The 19,937-nt window shown below is 42.5% G+C and overlaps 2 protein-coding genes across 2 annotated transcripts; one reads left to right on the top strand and one right to left on the bottom strand.

Moving 5' to 3' along the window:
- Nucleotides 1-113: 113 nt before the first annotated feature.
- LOC112436623 (uncharacterized) lies at nucleotides 114-6,286 on the top strand. The gene is made up of 4 exons (XM_024806348.2): nucleotides 114-355; nucleotides 3,125-3,340; nucleotides 5,367-5,582; nucleotides 5,964-6,286. Exons 1-4 carry the CDS (start codon nucleotides 193-195, stop codon nucleotides 6,236-6,238), a joined length of 870 nt encoding a protein of 289 aa, XP_024662116.2. The 5' UTR covers nucleotides 114-192; the 3' UTR covers nucleotides 6,239-6,286.
- Nucleotides 6,287-17,230: 10,944 nt separating this feature from the next.
- Nucleotides 17,231-17,979, bottom strand: LOC112436659 (histone H1-like; the record flags this gene model as incomplete). Its single annotated transcript, XM_024806452.2, has 1 exon — nucleotides 17,231-17,979. A coding segment is annotated over one exon (429 nt), but the record flags the coding sequence as incomplete, so codon positions are not given.
- Nucleotides 17,980-19,937: the final 1,958 nt, after the last annotated feature.

The raw sequence follows: 19,937 nt of genomic DNA on the forward strand, positions 1-19,937 counted from the left end.
AAAGACAAAGCAGAGTCTGTACTAGAGAAATCAGGAGACCTGACGAGGGCAGTATTACGCCTTTTATACCTCCAGCCTACCGTAAATTCAGTAGAAGAAGAATAGCAGCAATGGCGCCATTGAGAGATCCCATCGCGATCCTGAATTAAGTTTGAAGATGTTGGTTTGGCCGTGTCGGTTGTTGTTGCAATAATGTCTTCAGTTCAGAATCTTAGAGAGTTTATCAAGGAGAGATTAACTTCTGCTGCAGAAGAAATCTTCTCAGAGTTTGAAAAAACGATCGTCCGGTATGAGGAAGAGATCCGTCAGCTAAGACTGCTTGATATCAGACCCGGGATAAAGTCACACAATACAGGTGTGGAGGTGTGAGGGTTGCGATTCACGTGGGCATGATCTAAATGCATTGAACTAGTAATACACCACAGTAAAGTGTATGAAGTTATATCTGTGCAGTGTTGAGAAGGTTACTTTTAAAATGTTTTCCACGAAAGATTACAGAATACATGGCCCAAATGGAGTTTGTAACTATTCCATTAAGTTACTCAATGTGAATAACGTATTCTGAATACTTTGGTCCGGATTACTTTATTACTTGCTTGTTACAACTACTTGAATGTACTATTGCTGTGTGAATTATTGCTATAACTGAAGGCTACTAGCCACCGAGCTAACATTGTTAGCTGGCTTTAGCTAAAGTTATTTCATAGACTAAAGACTGTTAGACTTGATTCATAGCATTAACATCCTGCTAGCTACAAACAATCATGTGCAGTTCTGAAAGCAATCTCAAGTAAATTTTTAAATCGTGATGTAAAATGAGTAACAGTAGGGTGGACATTAGGCAAGGCTGCAGTTTTTGCAGCGATCTCGTATAGAACACAATTTCTGTATCAGTAATAGGTTTTCTTTCTGTTTGCTTTCAGAACTGCACATAATTATTTGCAAGTAGCAGGTTGTAATGCAGCCTTCAGTAATAGTAATGAGTCACACAGCAATAGTACATCGAAGATTCTGAAGTGAGACATAACCTAGATAGCTACATAAACTAATACAAGGTAGTTGTAGTAGGCTTACGTTAGGGCTGTACAATCAATAAAGATGAGGCAGAACCTGGTAGCTCCAAACAGAAGGACCAGTCAAAACAAATTGAGGATGTTATTCCTAAATGAGGGGCTCCCCCTGTTGCATGGACATGGTTTGGTTATGAAAAGTCTGACACGGATCAGAAAACTGTACTATGGAAATTATGCCCAGACTGGTTCCCACCACGGACTCAAACACGACAAACCTCTTCGACCACCTACGCATGAATCATGTGAAAGTTTGTGGAGAGAGTTTATAGATGAGAAGCAAAAAAGAGCCATCAGGTGCTCAAAATAAACCTTAGACTCATACGTTAGAACAGGCTTTTCCCCCACGTGTAATAAATACTCAAAAAGAAAATGGCGGCCGTTACAACATATATCTAAAAATATATAGTGCATTGGTCAAAATACTCGACTCCAGGTACACGACACCCAGCTGAAAACACTTCATGAAAGTCAAGTTGCCCGATATTCACAGAATTTACAGAAAAAGCACTATTTTGTCATATATATCATTATCGGGACGAGAAACGTCTTATATTGGGATATGAGATTTTGGTCATGTCACACAGCCCTAGCTAATGTTAGTCTTTAAAAAAAGAATGTACTTCCAGATGTTTCTTTCGGGTGGAGTCTTTATAGTTGAGAGCAGCTCGGTTTCTGGGTCCATTGTATAACTGACGCCACCAACATTACCAAGAGACTTACACTAGAGCTTCTTGTTGCGTGTTTTGTTTGGGTTTCCGGTAATGCGTGAAATCAACAAAATTAGAGAGGGTATAGCCTGACATATGAAACAGGAAAAGACCATCGTGTAATCCATTTATTTAGAAGTAACTGTATTCTAATTATTACCAAATTATCGGTAACTATCGGCGGCACGGTGGTTAGCACTGTTGCCTCACAGCAAGAAAGTCCTGAGTTCAATTCCACCATCAGGCCGGGGTCTTTCTGTGTGGAGTTTGCATGTTCTCACCGTGTTTGCGTGGGTTCTCTCCGGGTACTCCGGCTTCCTCCCACCGTCCAAAGACATGCAGCTTGTGGGGATAGGTTAATTGGATAATCCAAATTGCCACTAGGTGTGAATGTGAGTGTGAATGGTTGTCTGTCCCTATGTGTTAGCCCTGCGACAGACTGGCGACCTGTCCAGGGTGTACCTCACCTTTCGCCCTATAACAGCTGGGATAGGCTCCAGCGCCCCCCGCGACCCTGAAAAGGATAAGCGAATGGATGGATGGATATCGGAATACAGTTACTCATGTTTTGTATTTTAAATGCATAACGCCGGTACATGTATGCCGTTACTCCCTAACACTGCATCTATGTAAACATACTTACGGCCACTTTGTTAACTACACCCGTTCAACTACTCTTTAATCCAAAATGTAATCAGCCAATCAGATGGCAGCAGTCCATGCATTTCAGCATATAGCGATCAGTGACGGTGATTGAAATCACTTTGATCATGGTGTGGGTGTTGGTGCCACATTGGCTGATCTGAGTATTTCAGAAACTGCTGATCTGTTTAAATTTCCAGCACAAACATCTGCATGATTTACAGAGAGTAGTCCAAAAAAGAGAAAATATGCAGTTCCCTTAAAATGACATTGAGTTCTCTGTACTCGGGTCTCCAGAGTTACCAGCTCTCAACCCAACAGAGCATCTTTGGAATGTAGTGGACCATGAGATTTGCATCATATTTATTAGTAAAATGTTAAAAGATTAGCATTAACAGCATATCTTACCTGCCGTCGTAAAATACTTTAAGCTTTCATGATCATATTCAGATCATGCTGCTGTTCATTTGTTTGTTTATTCACAGTGTGTGATGATCACTGGCAGTCACATCTAAAAATCAGACCCCAGACAGCTGTAAGGTTATCAACATCATCCAGTGAACAAATGACTATCAGTGAATGTTTCTGTGGCAACATAAAACGCAAGCTAAATTCTCAATAGGTGACCGTTTTCATCCTTCTTGAGCTTTCTTATCATCACATTAGTCACTATTTTCTTGTGTCCTTTTGTTGAACACGAAGGTCTGGATGATCAGCAGTTCTGTGACCATGAGAGGAGCTCCAGTCTCAACCAGGAGGACCCAGAGCCTCTACAGACTAAAGAGGAACAGGAGGAAATCTCCACCAATCAGGGAGGAGAGCAGCTTGCACTGAAGCAGGAGGATGAAGGGATTAATGTCTGGACCGGAGAACAGCTGGATTTGTTGTGGAAACCTGGATCACGGCTGACCAGATTTGGTATGTAAAAGTGTAATAAGCAGATTTCATAATATAGAAATGAATATGACTTATAACAAAATGTCACAAAGACACATGGCGTGCATTACCGCCTGGGATACTGCCTCACTGGAGACATGTTTTCTGTTTCAGATTTAAGTCATGTTAGCCCAGAACTGTACGCAGAATGTAGAAAAATGTTGAGACAATGAAAACTGTGGATTATTGGCCACAAGGACCAAGTTGGAGTAGTGAGCTGTACGCCTCATAAATGATGACTTTCTGCATGTAAACAGAATTCTTCTCTGTTCGCTGCATGAGAGAGAATATTTAAATATCGCTCACATATCTGAGAGACCTGCTCACAGTGTGACTTTTTTCTTGTGTGTTCTGTCCATCAAGACCTCCCACAGCAACATGATTGTAAGGAAAATGAGGATCTGGATGACCCGCAGGTCTGTAGCCAGGAAAGGAACTCCAGTCTGGACCAGCAGAACACAGAAACACTATAAAATAAAACGACAATATAAGACGAGAAACGTCTTATATTGGGATATGAGATTTTGGTCATGTCGCACAGCCCTAGCTAATGTTAGTCTTTAAAAAAAGAATGTACTTCCAGATGTTTCTTTCGGGTGGAGTCTTTATAGTTGAGAGCAGCTCGGTTTCTGGGTCCATTGTATAACTGACGCCACCAACATTACCAAGAGACTTACACTAGAGCTTCTTGTTGCGTGTTTTGTTTGGGTTTCCGGTAATGCGTGAAATCAACAAAATTAGAGAGGGTATAGCCTGACATATGAAACAGGAAAAGACCATCGTGTAATCCATTTATTTAGAAGTAACTGTATTCTAATTATTACCAAATTATCGGTAACTATCGGCGGCACGGTGGTTAGCACTGTTGCCTCACAGCAAGAAAGTCCTGAGTTCAATTCCACCATCAGGCCGGGGTCTTTCTGTGTGGAGTTTGCATGTTCTCACCGTGTTTGCGTGGGTTCTCTCCAGGTACTCCGGCTTCCTCCCACCGTCCAAAGACATGCAGCTTGTGGGGATAGGTTAATTGGATAATCCAAATTGCCACTAGGTGTGAATGTGAGTGTGAATGGTTGTCTGTCCCTATGTGTTAGCCCTGCGACAGACTGGCGACCTGTCCAGGGTGTACCTCACCTTTCGCCCTATAACAGCTGGGATAGGCTCCAGCGCCCCCCGCGACCCTGAAAAGGATAAGCGAATGGATGGATGGATATCGGAATACAGTTACTCATGTTTTGTATTTTAAATGCATAATGCCGGTACATGTATGCCGTTACTCCCTAACACTGCATCTATGTAAACATACTTACGGCCACTTTGTTAACTACACCCGTTCAACTACTCTTTAATCCAAAATGTAATCAGCCAATCAGATGGCAGCAGTCCATGCATTTCAGCATATAGCGATCAGTGACGGTGATTGAAATCACTTTGATCATGGTGTGGGTGTTGGTGCCACATTGGCTGATCTGAGTATTTCAGAAACTGCTGATCTGTTTAAATTTCCAGCACAAACATCTGTATGATTTACAGAGAGTAGTCCAAAAAAGAGAAAATATGCAGTTCCCTTAAAATGACATTGAGTTCTCTGTACTCGGGTCTCCAGAGTTACCAGCTCTCAACCCAACAGAGCATCTTTGGAATGTAGTGGACCATGAGATTTGCATCATATTTATTAGTAAAATGTTAAAAGATTAGCATTAACAGCATATCTTACCTGCCGTCGTAAAATACTTTAAGCTTTCATGATCATATTCAGATCATGCTGCTGTTCATTTGTTTGTTTATTCACAGTGTGTGATGATCACTGGCAGTCACATCTAAAAATCAGACCCCAGACAGCTGTAAGGTTATCAACATCATCCAGTGAACAAATGACTATCAGTGAATGTTTCTGTGGCAACATAAAACGCAAGCTAAATTCTCAATAGGTGACCGTTTTCATCCTTCTTGAGCTTTCTTATCATCACATTAGTCACTATTTTCTTGTGTCCTTTTGTTGAACACGAAGGTCTGGATGATCAGCAGTTCTGTGACCAGGAGAGGAGCTCCAGTCTCAACCAGGAGGACCCAGAGCCTCTACAGACTAAAGAGGAACAGGAGGAAATCTCCACCAATCAGGAAGGAGAGCAGCTTGCACTGAAGCAGGAGGATGAAGGGATTAATGTCTGGACCGGAGAACAGCTGGATTTGTTGTGGAAACCTGGATCACGGCTGACCAGATTTGGTATGTAAAAGTGTAATAAGCAGATTTCATAATATAGAAATGAATATGACTTATAACAAAATGTCACAAAGACACATGGCGTGCATTACCGCCTGGGATACTGCCTCACTGGAGACATGTTTTCTGTTTCAGATTTAAGTCATGTTAGCCCAGAACTGTACGCAGAATGTAGAAAAATGTTGAGACAATGAAAACTGTGGATTATTGGCCACAAGGACCAAGTTGGAGTAGTGAGCTGTACGCCTCATAAATGATGACTTTCTGCATGTAAACAGAATTCTTCTCTGTTCGCTGCATGAGAGAGAATATTTAAATATCGCTCACATATCTGAGAGACCTGCTCACAGTGTGACTTTTTTCTTGTGTGTTCTATCCATCAAGATCTCCCACAGCAACATGATTGTAAGGAAAATGAGGATCTGGATGACCCGCAGGTCTGTAGCCAGGAAAGGAACTCCAGTCTGGACCAGCAGAACACAGATCCTCCACAGACTAAAGAGGAACAGGAGGAAATCTCCACCAATCAGGAAGGAGAGCAGCTTGCACTGAAGCAGGAAACCAAAGGCATCATCATCTGGACCGGGCAGGAGCTGGGCATCATGTGGAACCCTGAAGTAAAGTTGCACAGAATAGGTATGCAAAACTTTAATAGATAGATTCAGTTTTGTATTAAGAAATCTAACTCATGTTGGGTCCTAATCAGACCTCCAATATACTTTATAGAGGCACATGAAGAATTTAAAGACCGACTGCAATAAGGAAACTGACGTAATATTCTAAGAGCCAAAATGTCTAGCCCTCCCAGTGTCGCCCCTGTCAGGACTGTCTTATGTTGAAAATAATTGAGTACAAGAGAGAGGAAGACACCCTACAATGAGTTGAAACGTCAGCTTGTTATTTATTCCTCCATATTCATATTTGTCATTCATATGGTCACTTTGTTTGTCCCTCCAAATTGCAGTCGTCACTCCTTCGCCTGTGCTGCGCCCCTGCACCTGCAGGCACACTTACAGTGAATATCAAATTTAATAACAGGAAATTAACTAGGCATGTACTTTTCTTTCTTTTTTTGGCCACATTTTTCAAGTGACCTATATTTGACAACAGCATATAAAAAAATAAAACAAAAAAAAGAACTTTAAATTATGTTTTTGGTGTGCCATCTCAATGTTTTCAGTGGCCCCCATATGGCCACCCATATGAAAAAATTCTGGAGCCGCCCCTGTACATTATGACTGAGTACATCCACTAAACCTTTTGTGGATAACATAACAATCCCCATGAGGACTGAACGATCAATTTAAAAATAAAATATATCGATTTGAAACTAAGCTTTTAGCAAACCACACAACACTATGATAGGTGTGTCCTTGTGCCATGTGTTTCTGGGTCTTTCTTCTTCTGTCCCTTTGGATTCCAGCACAAGGCCTGTGTAGTGATGTTATTGGTGGACTTCCTGATTGTGTGGCCAATCCAGCACCACTTTCTCTCAGAACTGTATTGCTATTGGTTTCTGGTTTGTACTTGTCCACAGTTTGTAATCCTCTCTGGCCACTGGATACGGAGGATTTGTTTTAAGCAGCTGCTGATGAATGTCTGCAACATACAAAGCGCTGTCTTTGCTTCATGTTTACGAGCTATAGAGAAGTATAGGTGTGACCCTGATTTTAAAAATGCTCAGCTTCAGAATCAGAATCAGAATACTTTATTCATCCCGAGGGAAATTAGGGTTACAGCAGGCAGCACGCTAATGGCGCATGCGCACTTACAAAGGAACCTTCTGACCAACTTTACACAAACATCACATTGGGCAGACATGGACATTATGGACAATGCTGGGCATCCTCTGCACACGGCCATTAACAACCAGAAGAGTCTGTTCAGTGACAGGTTGCTTCTCCCAAAGACAAGAACTAACAGACTTAAAAACTCCTTTGTCCCACACGCCATCAGACTGTTTAACTCCTCCCTGGAGGGGAGAGGGAGGGGAAACAGGAGGACAAAGGAGGGGGGAACAACTAAGCTGTAGTGCCTCTTCACCTCACTGTGCAATACCTTTTGTGCAATACTTTTGTAAATAGTCAACGGTGCAATAGACTCAATACTTGAAATGTGCAATTCACTTGTATTTTTATTTTTATTCCTATTTATTCTATTTATCCCCTTCGTATATTTTATTTATATTGTCTCTGTATTTATATATATGTGTGTGTGTGTGTGTGTGTGTGTGTGTGTGTGTGTGTGTATATATATATATATATATATATATATATATAATATTCTGTAACTCTGTAACTTCTGTCGGTGCTGTGCTTTTTTGGAAATCGAATTTCCCAGAGGAACCCACCCGAGGGATTAATAAAGTTCTATCTAATCTAATCTAATCTAACATGTCAGAAAGGTAGGCTGATAGGAAAAAACAACGAAAATACACTACATGAGGTAAGAGGAGGAGAAAAAAAACTCCACTCAGACTGAGCTCCTAGTGGGAGAACAGTTTGATAACAGAAAAAACACCTCAGCACAAAAGCACATGACTATCAATACACCATAGAAACACAAGACAAGCAACAGGGGCGGGTAAAGGGTAAGAGAGAGCCGGTGTAGACAGCGCATCCGGTCCTGCAGCATCTGTGCTGGTCCAGTTGACTGCTATCTTCCCCGGTAGGGCACAAGCATCGAAGGCGTTGGAAAGGGAGAGGGGATGAGTGAGTGCTTATCAGTGTAAGTGTGTGTGTCTGCGTGTCCATAGTTTAGCTGAGACAGTGTCCTTCGGCCTATCAGGCTAAGTAAACAGTCCTCCAGCCAATCCAGGTGTCCTTGCATGGGATGGGAAGAATAGCCGTAACACAGCTTGGTGAAATTTCTGACCTCTTGAGTTTCAAACATTTTTTAAAATGATGTTGTTTATTTTTTCTTACTTTTTTTTACACTAAATTTACTAACCCAAGGTGTTATTCACCCCTACTGAGATTTTCAAAGGTCGTCAGCTCAATTCTCCTGCTTTTGTTGTGCAAACCACCCATTATCTTTGAGGCCTGGCACGTTTACTCAGAGTAGCTCAGATCCAAGGCAGGCCAAACCTCTGTGTTACAACCTTCAGAAATGCCTGCCGTATCTATACAAAATATCCCACACATTGACTGACCTGCAAATGTGTAAGACACATTCACAATATATGGAAACACAAGTCTGTTTTATTTATAAAAAATTGTGTGAAAACAGAATGAAAAGTTGCTAATACAATGACATGAGTGACATGTGTGATCTCCCCAGCGTTGCATGTTCTCTCCTTTGCCTGTTCATGTAAAAATAGCAAAACATAAAAAATTAATTCTGTCCCTCAGTTCCAGGTTGGTTCATCTCTTCATCTTTCTGCCTTTTGTCTTAGGTTACTCTCCCACACAGTCTGTCTGTCTGTGTCATAGTCTGTTTGCAGCATTCAGCAATGCAGTTCCTTGACTCTCACCACAGATCTTCCATTGTGACTGTGTATGTGAGGGAGTGGCATTGCATTACTTCAGCACAGTGCTGTGCATAAAAGCAGACAGCCCAGGCTGGAGAATCATTTCTTCTTCGCATTTCTGACAAGGCACATCAGGATGGCCTCTGTATCACTGCCTCACAGGAAGAACATCTGCGCGCAACAGGCGCGCATCCATTTCCTTGCTTCAGGAAATGGATGAAGCAGACTCTGATGGAGGAGAGGTTTCATTTGTCCAGCAGGCCACTGATACCTCCTCAGAAGAATCTAAAAAGGAGACGGAACAAGAACCCAACATGCCTCCATGGAAGAGGCACCGTGGTACTGGGAAGCCCAGTCTGAGCCACACGGCAAAAGACGGCACTGTGTGGGTAGAGGAGGACATTGGAATGCCCAGTGCAGTAGCAAATCGCTCGTGCTTCACTCGTGCTGGACCCACAGAGTCTGCTAAGGTCTGTCATTGCCATAGTACGTAGGGCTGCTCAATTAATCGAATTTTAATCACGATTACGATCTGGGCTTTCAACGATCATTAAAAATGACTGAGCCGATTATTAGCCCCTCCCTAATTTATCCGCGACACCTTAAAGGCCGGTCCGTGAAAATATTGTCGGGCATAAACTGGTCCGTGGCGCAAAAAAGGTTGGAGACCGCTGATTAAGAGGACCCGAGGGAAGCTCGGAAAGCTAAGCAGAAGTTATTTGGAGAGTGACTGCCGTTGGTTGAAAAGAGAGTTTAAAAAAAAACAAACTTCAGTGGTGTTGCACACTATTTTATATTATTTTTTTAAAGTCATTGTTAACCCTTTAAAGCCGGTCAGAGCAGCACGCTCCATTTTGCGTAACTATTTTTAAATCCCTGTAGAACCTGAACCGTGTAAGCTAGCGCAATAATTTGTTTTGCATATGAAACCGGAGGAGTTGTACTTACATCTGATGCCATCAGCTTGTCCTCGGTCACGGTTTCGTTCCACATATAGCTTTGCAAAAATTGCATAAAAAGCGCTTGCAGGAACAAAAACATAATATTCCAGAAACACGCTTTGCCGTTCCTATCAGCTGTTCGTAACACTTCCCACAGTGAAATGATGCACATGCTGTTTTCTTTGCAAATTTGCATCATAGGATTGTTTTTTGTTTTTCCTGCAGTATATAAAAATTGCTGTATCTCCAAAATAAAACTATGAAGACACTCAAAATAAATTTCCTGTGGTGGGAAACTATTTTTTGCAACTTTATTGTATTTAAAGTTTTGAGGGATAAGCCCCTTAAATTTCTCCAAGTAGAAATATACAGTGGGGCAAAAAAGTATTTAGTCAGCCACCGACTGTGCAAGTTCCCCCACTTAAAATGATGACAGAGGTCAGTAATTTGCACCAGAGGTACACTTCAACTGTGAGAGACAGAATGTGAAAAAAAAATCCATGAATTCACATGGTAGGATTTGTAAAGAATTTCTTCGTAAATTAGGGTGGAAAATAAGTATTTGGTCACCTCAAACAAGGAAAATCTCTGGCTCTCACAGACCTGTAACGTCTTCTGTAAGAAGCTTTTCCGTCCCCCACTCGTTACCTGTATGAATGGCACCTGTTTGAACTCATCATCTGTATAAAAGACACCTGTCCACAGCCTCAAACAGTCAGACTCCAAACGCCGCCATGGCCAAGACCAAAGAGCTTTCGAAGGACACCAGGAAAAGTATTGTAGACTTGCACCAGACTGGGAAGAGTGAATCTACAATAGGCAAGCAGCTTGGTGTGAAAAAATCAACTGTGGGAGCAATCATCAGAAAATGGAAGACATACAAGACCACTGATAATCTCCCTCGATCTGGGGCTCCACGCAAGATCTCATCCCGTGGGGTCAAAATGATCATGAGAACGGTGAGCAAAGATCCCAGAACCACACGGGGGGACCTGGTGAATGACCTGCAGAGAGCTGGGACCAAAGTAACAAAGGTCACCATCAGTAACACACTACAACGGCAGGGAATCAAATCCCGCAGTGCCAGACGTGTTCCGCTGCTGAAGCCAGTGCATGTCCAGGCCCGTCTGAAGTTTGCCAGAGAGCACATGGATGATACAGCAGAGGATTGGGAGAATGTCATGTGGTCAGATGAAACCAAAGTAGAACTTTTTGGTATAAACTCAACTCGTCGTGTTTGGAGGAAGAAGAATACTGAGTTGCATCCCAAGAACACCATACCTACTGTGAAGCATGGGGGTGGAAACATCATGCTATGGGGCTGTTTTTCTGCCAAGGGGACAGGACAACTGATCCGTGTTAAGGACAGAATGAATGGGGCCATGTATCGTGAGATTTTGAGCCAAAACCTCCTTCCATCAGTGAGAACTTTGAAGATGAAACGAGGCTGGGTCTTCCAACATGACAATGATCCAAAACACACCGCCCGGGCAACAAAGGAGTGGCTCCGTAAGAAGCATTTGAAAGTCCTGGAGTGGCCTAGCCAGTCTCCAGACCTCAACCCCATAGAAAATCTGTGGCGGAAGTTGAAAGTCCGTGTTGCTCGGCGACAGCCCCAAAACATCACTGCTCTCGAGAAGATCTGCATGGAGGAATGGGCCAAAATACCAGCTACTGTGTGTGCAAACCTGGTAGAGACCTATAGTAAACGTTTGACCTCTGTTAATGCCAACAAAGGTTATGTTACAAAGTATTGAGTTGTATTTTTGTTATTGACCAAATACTTATTTTCCACCCTGATTTACCAATAAATTCTTTACAAATCCTACCATGTGGATTCATGGATTTTTTTTTCACATTCTGTCTCTCACAGTTGAAGTGTACCTCTGGTGCAAATTACTGACCTCTGTCATCATTTTAGGTGGGGGAACTTGCACGATTGGTGGCTGACTAAATACTTTTTTGCCCCACTGTATTTGTGTGGGCTGAGATTTTACTTTCAAAGAAAACACAGTAATGATCAGATAAGCCCACATCAGACACAGTAATGTTTGAAATGCTCAGGCTCTTGGAGATCAGTAGGTCAAGAGTGTGTCCTCTATTATGTGTGGCCTCTGTTACATGCTGAGTCAGCCCAAAGTTGCCCAGAGTGTTACTCAGGTCTTTAGTCCCTTTGTCCTGAGGGTTGTCCACATGGATGTTAAAATCCCCAACAATAATTACACAGTCGAAATCAACACAGATCACAGACAGCAGTTCACTGAGGTCATTAAAAAAGTCTGTGCAGTATTTGGGAGGCCTGTAAACATTAAGAAACACAACTTTGGACGGGGCCTTCAGCTGTAAAGCCACATATTCAAAAGACTGAAAACTTCCAGGAGATAGCTGCTTACATTGAAATGATTCATTAAATAAGACAGCAACCCCTCCTCCTCTCCTGCTCACCCTGGCCTCACTGATAAAACTGTAGTTAGGAGGGGTCGTCTCGATGAGAACAGCTCCACTAAGCGAGTCATGGACTAAAGTAAAACAGTATGTTGGATGTGCCATGCAATGCTCAATTACATGGGTGGGAACTAGTGTGTTAGCGCAGTTAGCTCGTTAACGTGTTGGCCGTCTAGCCCCATGCACGGGGCGATCGGTGGTAGCTCGTTAACGGAGATTTGCCGTGTTGTGGCGTTAAGGTCATTTCAACGAGATTAACCTGAAAGCACTAGTGGGAACACAACGACTATGACTGCACATTTACGCCGACATCATCTGATAGGTTTGTAGCATAAACCTATTCGCTGGAACGTTAAGACAATATAATTACACTGCTAAGCAAGACACAAGTAGGCAAAGTTCTTCATGTTACTCGTGCACGGGAGAGAACCGGACAACCGCTTGACTCCAGTTGGTCTCGTCCGTTCTCCCGTATCACTGTCCTTTTATTGAGGTTACATGAATATGCATAAGTTCATTAACATATGACGTCTACATACACAAAGAGTACCTTGCCTGTGTGTGTGTGTGTGTGTGTGTGTGTGTGTGTGTGTGTGTGTGTGTGTGTGTGTGTGGGGAGACTGCTGATCAAAGGGTCAAACATCCTTGGTCAGGAAGAGGGTAGCCTCCCCCTCACCCTAGATGGTTCATCCTAGATAACACGGTGAGGAAGTCCTGCAGTTCATCTAAACAAAGAGCACTTAGACTAGAACAGACGCAACTACGTTAATCCTACCATAAAATAATAAGACACGGTATGACCTCTCATGCTCCCAAAGTGCTGTCTAATACACACAAAGTTTGCAGACTATCAAGGATCAAAACCTCTACCAATCTACAACTAATTACAAAACTCTAAGCATATATAAGTAAATATTTCTAAGCATAAATGACAATCAACAATACAAATCTAACATTTCCCCCCTTTTTGACCTTTATGCCTGAAAAGTTCCCAGGTATGAATACCTCATGTCTGACAGTTTCAATGCAAACATTTTTATACTCAGCATATGTCAAATCACCCTAAATTACTGAAAAGGTACACAGTTCAACAAATGTATTAGCAGTTATCCCATTCATTGAGCTCATCTCATGGCAAACTGCATCTTACGAGCAAACAAAGAAATTGTTAATTTAATAGTGAAAATAAAAAAGTAACATTTTCAAAAACATCTCAGCTTGGTAATGCTTCCTCCAGGTGTGCACATCACATGTCTCTCTGCAGAGTGGTTTGAGTTCTGCAGGGCGTCATGAATGTCTCTTCCAGTTGTTTCCATCGTTGTCCATAGGACCAGAGTCCAAATGTATGTAGAATAAACATTCAAACATACCAGTTGGTTTTGTTGTTTGTCAACATGGTTCTCAGCTATTTCCAAAGCTGCAGACCTCTCAGCACTCTAGTTTTATGGCCTCCCATTACCTCACTTCAGGCCTTCGTCCTGTGAGGGGGATATTTATGACTCCTTCATTGTCCTTCATTGTCCATACTCTGCAGAAAACACCTCTGTGGAAAGGGTGAAGGGTTGTCTTACTGCTATTATGATCCCAGCAGCCTTCAGAGTGTCATCGTATGCACAGTACAGTGGCACAGCGTTAGGTGATGTTCATAGGAAACTGCTGTTATCACCACCATAGCTTCTGGTTCCTGTGCTTTTCACAGAATCATGATGTCATCCTCGAACTCCTTCTACGCTGTCGATGGAGCTTGGCACGCTCCTCATCCCCTGAGTGTTTATGTTCCAACGCTGCTGAAGGTTTAAGGCAGAGCACGTCGTACACCTTAGTCGTCTTCCTCAGCGTCAATATTGAATCTTTCATTGTATTTAAAATCTTGCTGTGGGAAGTCTCCTCTTGATTTCCTGGAAGCTTAGTAGCATAGCTCTCTGTGTGATGTCTGCTGTGCTGAAGATGATCTCTGATCCTCCTGAAGCCTCTCTCCCATCTTGTGGACGATCCTCTCCTCTATTTTGCAGGCAGTTTCATGGTCCTTGCTGTGGCTCCAAGGTCTGATTTCATGATGGGCCCCAATCAGCTTGATCTTTGACCTCAACCACTGCCTGGTCCTGTCAGCTATGCGCTTCTCACTGGGCCTCTGAAGATTTCTCAGGAGATTACTGCTGCACCTGTATTTCCTTGCTAGGAAGACAAACTATTTGGAGAGTATGTCAACAATCATCAAACCACATTCTTTAGTTCAGTGAACTTCACTTATAGGCCATCAAAGCCTCATCTGAACATGGGTGCACCACTTGCATAGGTTTAATATTTGTAAATAAAACGGCTAATCACACAAATCACTGCAACAATAATAAAAAACATTGTTTAATGTTAATCCTTGGACCCCTCCTCTTGACGCATGGACACACCCATGCGTCAACTCACCAAACCTGGATTCCAGTCTTAAAGAAAAAGATTAGCTAGATCATATCCCAGGCAACATCAGGGCATCTCCTCCCCTGGAGCAGCACCACCCTGGACCTATAATCCTGCAATGAAAATGTTAGTGTGCTTTGCATATTAAGTTTGCTTAACACCTGGCTCTCCCAGGAGCCTGCATACACACCATCATGGCCTGGAAAACAAAATCTGGAAGTAAAATCAAACTCCATACCTGTAAACAATTGTATCATAAGGACAAGAAGCATTCAACATCAGCAAGACAAGTGTCATGTGCAGGTTTTCTCAAATCAGTAAACTACAATCATTTTCATAAGTCGCCTCAGACATGGATCATCCCATGTACTCAGGCAACATCAATGTAATCGGTGACTGCTCTTAAGCAAAGTCACTCCACTTATATATTACTATGGGCTCAAAAGTGGCCAGCTAATGAGCCCATATCAAACTATCCCAGAAACACTGTATCTCTTATTTGTTTTACTCATGTCACTTGTCCGTTTCAGCTGAATCTTCCACAGCATTCTCAAAGAAACTAACATTAGCAATGCACATTGACTGTAGTCAGACAGAGGTCAGACACAGGTCAACAGGTTCCAGAGGTGCCATAAAAACACCATAAAGTCAACCCTAGCTGTGGAAAGAAGTAACACCAGTTCTCAACACAGGAAATTTCACACAGGTTATTCACATTATCAAAGTAACCTTCACATTTTCCCATCAACACAATGCAACAGCATCACCACTCATAACCTGTAAACACAGTTTTCCTCACACATAAACCCAGAAATCCTGTAGTAGGAAAAAACATCAACCAGTTGTCCTGGTATAAATCGCATCATCAATTCACATGAAGAACTGGCATGCTGCAAGAAAAGAAAATGCAAATATTAGCGCTTGCACAGGCGTATGCATACTTTGTCACAGTTATCTCTGTGAGCAACTCAAGCCTATGAATAACACACCTGATAAATGCACAGACACAGAAAATGGCATTTAAAAGGTTAAATCATCATGCAACCTCGAGTGTTGCTGTCATCTTTCTGCTCCTGTAAAAGGAAACACATGGGTTCATCTGCACCTTTGTCAGGTGGGGGTTAGCTTCACACAATCATGTTCAGTCAGTCAGTCAGTTATTTTAAAATTCTTACTCATTCACTCAGTGGTTCCTTCTTTTGCTAATTGTGGAAATTATCATTGCATTCGTTTCCACGCTCAGCAAAACGACGTTATTTCAAAAAGAAAAATAATTTAGACTGGATTTCCTCGTTGAATCCTTTTTGGGGGGGACTCTCATTTCCTAATTGTCCCAAATAAGTGGCTTTCTCCTGAACCCATTTTAAATGTGGAGAAACTCACTTGCAACAATTTTCTTGACGACGTGTAACGCTTTTAATTCCCGACTCGCAGATCTGCTCAAAGAACAGAGATTATCGAACAAAACTTTCAGTGCACTGTGAAAGTATCAAAATAAAAAGGCCTTGTTAAGTCATGACACAAGCTCCTCATCTCAGGAGGGTAAATCATACCATTAGCATGGTTCATCATACCATCATACTAATCGGCAGGCTCAACTTCACAACAAAAGAAAAATCATCAGCTAGATTCACTCCAAACCAACCATCAGCTGCACAACACACAACATAACCCTAATGTCTTATTAGCTATGAGTTTAATCACCCGGTCTGTGCTCTTCACTCATTTAAGCCACAGATCTATTTTATTCAATTTTTCCTTTTTCCCTTCATCATAAAACATGTGACATGCTGTCATGCACTTCACAAAAGACGTTTGTTCTGATGTATTCAGAGTTGTGTATCTAAATACAGGATTCACTCGCACATCAAAACAGGAAACTCAGTGTTTTAGAGTCTCCACTCAACACACAACAACTCCAACACATCTCATTCACTCATACTAGAATTCAGTCACCTTTCATTAATCTAAAACCGATCAACTAATTTGCATATCAGCTATTAACCCACTAAGTTGACAGGACGACAGAAAAGCATGTTCAAAATAGTATCACAAAAGACAATTTCCCTCATACAGTAAATTACATGTGCTGCCTCAATCAAGCAGGAAGCTTCTCCCAATTTACCATTTTAACAACTAAATTTATTGTCTGATCACTGGTTTGTCAAACCAGGATCTTTTTTCCCACAAAAGTTAAACTGTTGTCCTGCAACCTGGAGAGTCAATTTTTTGCATTGGATACATTCAGTATTTAATAACAAGTGTCTGCTAAATTGACACTAATTTAACACTGATGAAAGATAACAAGCTAATTTTCATTGCATGGGTGTTTGTGTTATTAGGCAGGTTTAATGTATGTCTGTGGAGCTGCATCTCCAGCAGAGCATGTTCTCTGCCTTTCCTACACACTTCTCTGCTATTTGATCATTTCTTAACTAATGTGCTATGAGTCTTCATGAGTCATTTTGTGTTTGGAATTGTTAGTAGGGTTAATGCATGTTCTGCTTGTGTGTGTGTGATTTTGTATATGTTTCTATTTTCGCAATGTTTCAGACTCCGTCTCAATTTTCCAACTTAAGCAGTCAGTTTTCTTTTCCCCAGGTTTGCTAACCCAAATTTTGATTTCCCACATTAAATAATTCCTATGTGTTCTCACCTAGTCTTCTCACTCTGTTGTCCTCTCACTCTTTTGTCCTCTCCCACTTCAACAGTCCCGGCAGTTCTCCTTCAGCTTTGTCCTGTCTAGTAGCTGAAGTGCTGCTGCTGCCTTCTTGGGCGACTTCTTAGCAGCTGCTGCCGGTTTCTTGGCTTTGGCCGCGGCGGGCTTCTTGGCTTTGCTCTCAGTAGCCTTGTTCATCTTGAAGGATCCGGAGGTCCTGGTGCCCTTGGTCTGCACCAGAGTGCCCTTCGCCACCAGGCTCTTGATGGCGGTCTTGACACGGGCCTTGTTCTTGTCCACATCGTAGCCTCCGGCAGCCAGAGCCTTCTTGAGAGCGGCCACAGACAGGCCGTTGCGCTCCTTGGAAGCGGCCACGGCTTTCACAATCAGCTCGCCCACGCTGAGGCCGACCTTCTTGGGCTTGGAAGTCATCGTCTTCTTCTTCTTGGCCTGAACCTCGGCGCAGGGCGCAGGGCGTGTTTATGATGGAGCCTTTCCCACCACAGCGCTGGCACGTTGAACGCATCATGAAGGGTCCATTTCTTTCATGTCGCTAGCCGCATGTGGCTTGCCCGAGTCACTCAGTCCTTTTTGAGCATTTCAACATGCTGCCGCCGCAGACCCTGGCCTCAGATCCAGCAAGTTTAGCGCGCTGATCTCCAAAAAAGTCCCGAAGGCCAGAAAGACGTCAAATAAGTGTCTCGTGCTGAGAACTCAAACAAAAACTCCTCTTCCCGCTGCCATCTTGCTCGCCCCTCCGTGAAATTCAACCAATCAGACAGGAAGATGGGTTTGCTTTCTTCTTCTGCTGCTGTTTATCCACATTGCTGCTGCTTTGCTGGGACTTTTTGTGCTCAGGACTTGCTGCTGTCTCTTTATCATGTTATTGCTTTGGAGCTGCATTCCTTATCTTCAGGGAGGAGTGAGCTCGCTTGTGAGGTTGAGAAACACATGGCACTGTAAATAAGTCAGCCAGAAACTTGGCCTGCATGTTTCCAATGATGTTAAACTATAACTTTCTTCCGACTGTTGCATGTGGAAAATTGATACAGGTCTGCTTTTCACCTGAAAGTGACAAACTAAAACATGTTCATTATTATCATCACTGCTTAATCAACACACATCTCTCTCTCACTCTCTCTGTTTGTGTTTGTGTGAACAATCCTTTCTTAAAAGCAGAAAATGACATTGTAGTTGTTTTTCGGCTGATCAACACAAAACCTTTTTCCTATGATTATTTCTCTTCGTCTACAATGTAGTAATTTGTCTCTTTTTCACTCTTTTTTTTTTCTTCACAATAGCTGGTGGTCTGCAAAATCACCGCTCTCACTCACAATCAGAGGCAATCACTTTTGCACAGTGCACAAAAACACTGTGATGTCAGACACATTCACACTCACTTTTTCATCTGCATAAATAAACCATATGGCTGGAGATATGTGCCATGGTGATCCATAAGCATGATCACCAGTTTATTTAATTATTTTTAATCCAACAAAACAAATAAACAAAAACATGATGCTGATGCTACACACACACACGAGTCAAGGTGCAGAAAAACTGCTCATGGAAACGCTGCACACTCTCTGTTTCCCTCTCTTTGAGTAGTTCTCAGACAGCTCTTGATCTGATAATGTGTAGCTTGCTCATCAGCTCAAAAAACAAAAACAAAACTGCAACGCGACATCACACAGTAGTTGCATGCTCTGCCCACAGTGGCAAAGTCTTACACTTACATATTCAACACAGCTTCTCCATCATGTATTTTTAGATGTTTCATACAGGGTTGAGCATATTAGTTGTTTTCACAGATGTGCTCTATATCTCAACAATGGCTCATAATAAGACGACCGTCTTCCACACAGGTCAAGTGCCTCTATGCACTTCATGAGTTTAAATATTTACCTATATCACTTCACCTCACATGTCATTGTACTGAATTTAAGCAACCACAAGCTTAATGTAGATTACTTTTAACAACTATCCACCTCAATTAAATCTATGGTCTGGCACACAGGCTGCTGTCGATCAGGGCAAGCTAAAGAATAAACATTGTGTCAGCAAGGGGTGGGGGGAAAGCCATTCACCAGAGCATATCTTAAGTGCTGCTGATGTGGGCTGGCCTTCTCCACAGCTCTCCAAGGCTGGTGTGTTTTCTGAAAACTTCTAACATTTGAATCTCTTCCATTTATAAGCCTGCGATTAACCGCACGGCTCAGGTCCGCGTGACCGCGCTCGCGTGAACCCGCGCAGCTGTGGAGCCGTCGCTCTCTCTCTTTTTTACATAAATACTTTGTGCTGCCAGGAGCAAAGTCCAGCACAAACGTCTGTCTCCCTCCGACTCACTCTTGGTTGCTTAGAAACCCATGATAACAACAACAGTCGGTGTCACAGACCACATGTTCTGCTCCGCACACACTCACACAACAACA

Source organism: Maylandia zebra, linkage group LG20 (assembly GCF_041146795.1).
Source record: "Maylandia zebra isolate NMK-2024a linkage group LG20, Mzebra_GT3a, whole genome shotgun sequence".
NCBI classification, from domain to species: Eukaryota; Metazoa; Chordata; class Actinopteri; order Cichliformes; family Cichlidae; genus Maylandia; species Maylandia zebra.

Coding starts and splice junctions, on each gene's coding strand:
- LOC112436623 (XM_024806348.2), top strand. CDS start 193: ATGTCTTCAGTTCAGAATCTTAGAGAGTTTATCAAGGAGAGATTAACT. Junction 356..3,124: donor GATAAAGTCACACAATACAG/GTGTGGAGGTGT, acceptor TTGAACACGAAG/GTCTGGATGATCAGCAGTTC. Junction 3,341..5,366: donor ATCACGGCTGACCAGATTTG/GTATGTAAAAGT, acceptor TTGAACACGAAG/GTCTGGATGATCAGCAGTTC.